The sequence below is a fragment of the Pygoscelis adeliae genome, unplaced genomic scaffold (genome assembly GCF_000699105.1).
Source record: "Pygoscelis adeliae isolate BGI_AS28 unplaced genomic scaffold, ASM69910v1 Scaffold232, whole genome shotgun sequence".
NCBI lineage: Eukaryota > Metazoa > Chordata > Aves > Sphenisciformes > Spheniscidae > Pygoscelis > Pygoscelis adeliae.
Window position 1 is genome coordinate 2,383,422 of NW_008824473.1, and position 3,854 is coordinate 2,387,275.

The following is a 3,854-nucleotide window of genomic DNA, read 5'->3' on the forward strand; positions in this document are numbered from 1 at the left end:
CTGCTGTCTTTGTCAGGCTACCTCTGCCCCAAACATGGCTTTTCAACATCAGAACTGCATTAATAAAATGTTTATTTAGCACCTTTCAGGTTGAAGGATCCAAAAGCACTTTACAATTAACTACACACATCATCACTGAAATGCATCCAAACAGAGAATCGGCAGACAACTCACTGCATAAATTCCAAAAAGAACAGACTTTTGACCAGCCGCTTGGCCAGAAAGCAAAGTAGAAGCCGTAAATATGACCTGTAGCAAACAGGATTCTGATTTTGGTTTGGTTTTTGAAGGTCTCGTCTGAAAAACCTGCACGGTGAAGCTGCATTCAACCCAATTTAGCCACCTCAGAAAACTGAAGATTTGCATCAGCCCTGCCAAGATTAGAACCTGTGGTGCCAGGGAGTCTAGCCTAATCCTAACCTGACATTTAGATGACTAAGCCATCACCTCAAGGTGGAGGACATACCCGGTAAATTCAAGCTGCAAGTGTATAGTAACACAGTGCTGTTTTTTAATCCAGAATTCAGATGTTTATCCACAAACATCCCACATGCACAGTGTGCCTCTTTACGAGCACCAGGCATTGATTTACAGTCCTGTAACTTTTCCAGCTGTGGGGGAAGGGGGAAATGCAACCTTCTGAGCTTTAGTAGCCAGAATAATCTTTCCAGGGAAATAGCAGAAGGCACTTGGCACGACTGAAGAAAGCACCTGGAAATTCTCTATCGGGAACGATCCTCGTTCCCTGGGAGGCCAGAGATACCTGCAGTCTTTCCAGCTGTAATGTTGACAGTTTGTAAGAAGCGTAGGCCAAATAAATTCCGAGCAACGTCTCCTTTTCTACAGAAGTATTCTCAAATGCTGGCGATGTGGCACGAATATACACAGCCCAGTTCCTCCCTGCTGCAACTCCACAGGAGAACTTGGGCACAACCGTGTAAATGTGGCTTTGTTACTCCTAAATGCGTCTCCTGACTGTAACGTTGATTACGTTTTTCACTTCAGCGAAGAAAAATTATAAGGCTATTTTTATACAATTTGAAAGCACTTAATACAAAGTTACATGAATACACTGCATCATATGGCCTATCCGTGGAGAAAATACTGAAATACTACCATAGGGCTGTTCGATACTAGTTTTGTCTTTCAACTTTTTATCTTAATACTAGAAAATATATAAATCATTTACATGACGTTATGCAAAAGAAGGCACAGCCGGTTATAGTTTACACAAGCACAATGCATAATAGGCAGAAAAGGGGATTAAAAAGAAGCTTCACATCCTTCTTAGATACATTGTTGCAATCCAATAAGAAAAGTACGTCATCAACAACAGAAGTGTTCAACACTTGAGAGCTATGATATAAAAAAATTATAATTCATTTAATGCAAAACAGATTTATATATACTTTTATATATAAACACTGTTTAAAAATGCTAACATAATAAAAGTAGATTATCCATGTAATGAAAAGTGCAAACCAAAGTAATAGAGGGTTTCACAAGGTCCTTCTCATGACACAGGAAAAACTTGCCCATAGGAATGAAGTGTTAAATCCACCAGTAAGTCCTTGGCGTGATGAGGCGTCATCAGGATTTCTGAGCGTTTGGAGAAAGCAGTACTGGAGAAGAGGCTCCGTCCAGGCTGGGGAGTGGCACTGGTATGTGACCATTTAGCAGAGTTGGAAACTGCAAGAGGCCAAAAGGTAAAAATTACTCTTTATCTCAAAGCATTCAGCCCAGAAGCGCATGCATTTAGCGTTAGCAACCGACTCCAGATGGTTTCAAGACTTGTCATTTCTACACAGGAAGATATATACCAAATGCCTGCCTCAGCCATCAGGAATGTAAAATAGAGGCTGAAACCTGAATAACTGGTAAACGCACGGGGATGCGTAAATCTATTATTGGCTGTATTTTATATAAAAGTTGACGTAACAGCACAGCTGTCATCAGCCTGGGAAAGTGAATACTGCAGAGCAATCTTTGCCATCCATTCTGCTTCCAAAAATGTTTTTCAATCTACAAAATACTAATTAAGACCCATGCTTTTCATCTGCCCTTCATAAAAGCTAAGCAGGAAAGAGCTTTGCAAAAGTGAAAGTTGAGATGTAGTTTTAGAGCAGAAAAAGTACAACTGAATACAAAACTGGGGAAAACTACTCTCCAGTAATTAGAGTTTCTCTCCGTATTCACTAAGAAACCGTAAACTAGGTATGCCGGATCATTCAGGACGTGAAGCAGAGTACATTGTAATTCAGTATTAACCTTCTACTTCTGAAACACTGTGCAAAAAACACTAATTCAATACATAAGCCGTATATTCCTAGTTCATGACAGCATCCTGCCTGTGACTTGCCTGCAGTGACGTGTATCGACTAGTTCTTAACGTCTGACCTGAGAAAAAGCAAAGCAAGTAGGTGGAATAAACTTGCTGCAGCATGAGGCAGGAATTACCCCAGCGGTAGATACCGATCTGGCCTCGAGGCCCGGTTCCACGAGGACGCAGCGCTGGGTTTCTGTTGGCTCCAGAGAGACAGAGCTCCCGACTTCAAGTGTACGGTGTATTTTTACCCCTTATCAGATCAGTCCTTCAACAGCCGACTGTGCTGTAATCGACCTCTACATGTGCATGTAATCTGCTTGTAACAGGATTACTCTTCCACTAAGCTGTTAGTTAATGATAGCTGTCTTCCAACTTCCAGTTGAAAATCACGCCGAGCAGCGCAGGCTCAGCAGCGTGCTGCGGGGGGCTGGCACCGCACTCCTGGTGCGGCCAGGACTGGCTGATAGCTCTTATTTTAACCAAACCAAACCTCAGGAAATGTTTCCATCGCTTCTGCCAAGGTTAGTTACAACACAGAACTTGATTACAAGCTCTTGCTTTTCTAGTCTAGGTTTCTAAAGTGAGACGTGTAAATTACAATGTGTTTCATGGGATTTCTAAAGCTAACAAAAAGAGGGTTGTGTGATCTTTGGTGTCTGCCAAGGCAGGTGGCATGCTGGCACTACGGCCTGAGATGCAGACGATTTCATGCTTCCTCTGGTCTCCAGCCCAACCCAGCTCTCTTGTTCTTCTTCCTGTTGTCTCTGTAGCCCCTGGGGCCAGGATGATGCTCTTTATTCATACGCCTCCATACCGTGGGGATCTGGGACTTGACTACGCCTTCTTAGTGCTACTGTCTATACAGTAGTAACAAAGAAAATACGCTTAATTTAGCACTTAGTTCAAGCTAACTTGATAGTCCTTAAGTTTGGCTGCATTTTCTTGAATTAACCAATTCTGTTCAAGTCTCTTGCTGTTCCAGTCATGTGGTAATTTCAAACTAATGACGAAACATCAAAATAAGTTTAATTACACAGCAGTGTGGCTTCAAAGGGAAGACTTTCCAGATATGTCAATATATCAAGGTAAATTGTGTGGAAGGAGATTGCAGATTTCAGTGATGCTCTACATAGGCTGTAAGGGTGTGTAGGTGTATGGGAGTTGCTGTCACCTTACAAGCATCGAAGGAGAGGTTTTTACCAGTTAATAAGCATCTACATGTTCTGTGAGGGAGTATGCACGTAGTCATGTCCAGCAGTGCCAGAACAGCACTCACCTCTGTGCCTAGGAAGATCACGCCAAGGCACGTGCTATGCTAAGGCACATAGAGGACAGGGAGGTGATTCGAGACAGCCAGCATGGCTTCACCAAGGGCAAGTCCTGCCTGACTAACCTAGTGGCCCTCTATGATGGAGTGACTGCATCAGTGGACACGGGAAGGGCTACAAATGTCGTCTATCTGGACCCCTGTAAGACCTTTGACATGGTCCCCCACAACATCCTTCTCTCTAAACTGGAGAGGTATGGA

The 3,854-nt window shown here is 42.9% G+C and overlaps 1 protein-coding gene across 1 annotated transcript in view; it reads right to left on the reverse strand.

Annotated features, from left to right (window-relative positions):
• Window positions 1–41: 41 nt before the first annotated feature.
• ELK3 (ELK3, ETS-domain protein (SRF accessory protein 2)) overlaps window positions 42–3,854 on the reverse strand; it is a 23,525-nt gene continuing 19,712 nt past the window's right edge. Inside the window, exon 4 of the mRNA XM_009321309.1 lies at window positions 42–1,689. Coding sequence (XP_009319584.1) covers window positions 1,591–1,689 — 99 coding nt within the window. The 3' untranslated portion in view covers window positions 42–1,590. The remainder of the gene's footprint in view (window positions 1,690–3,854) is intronic.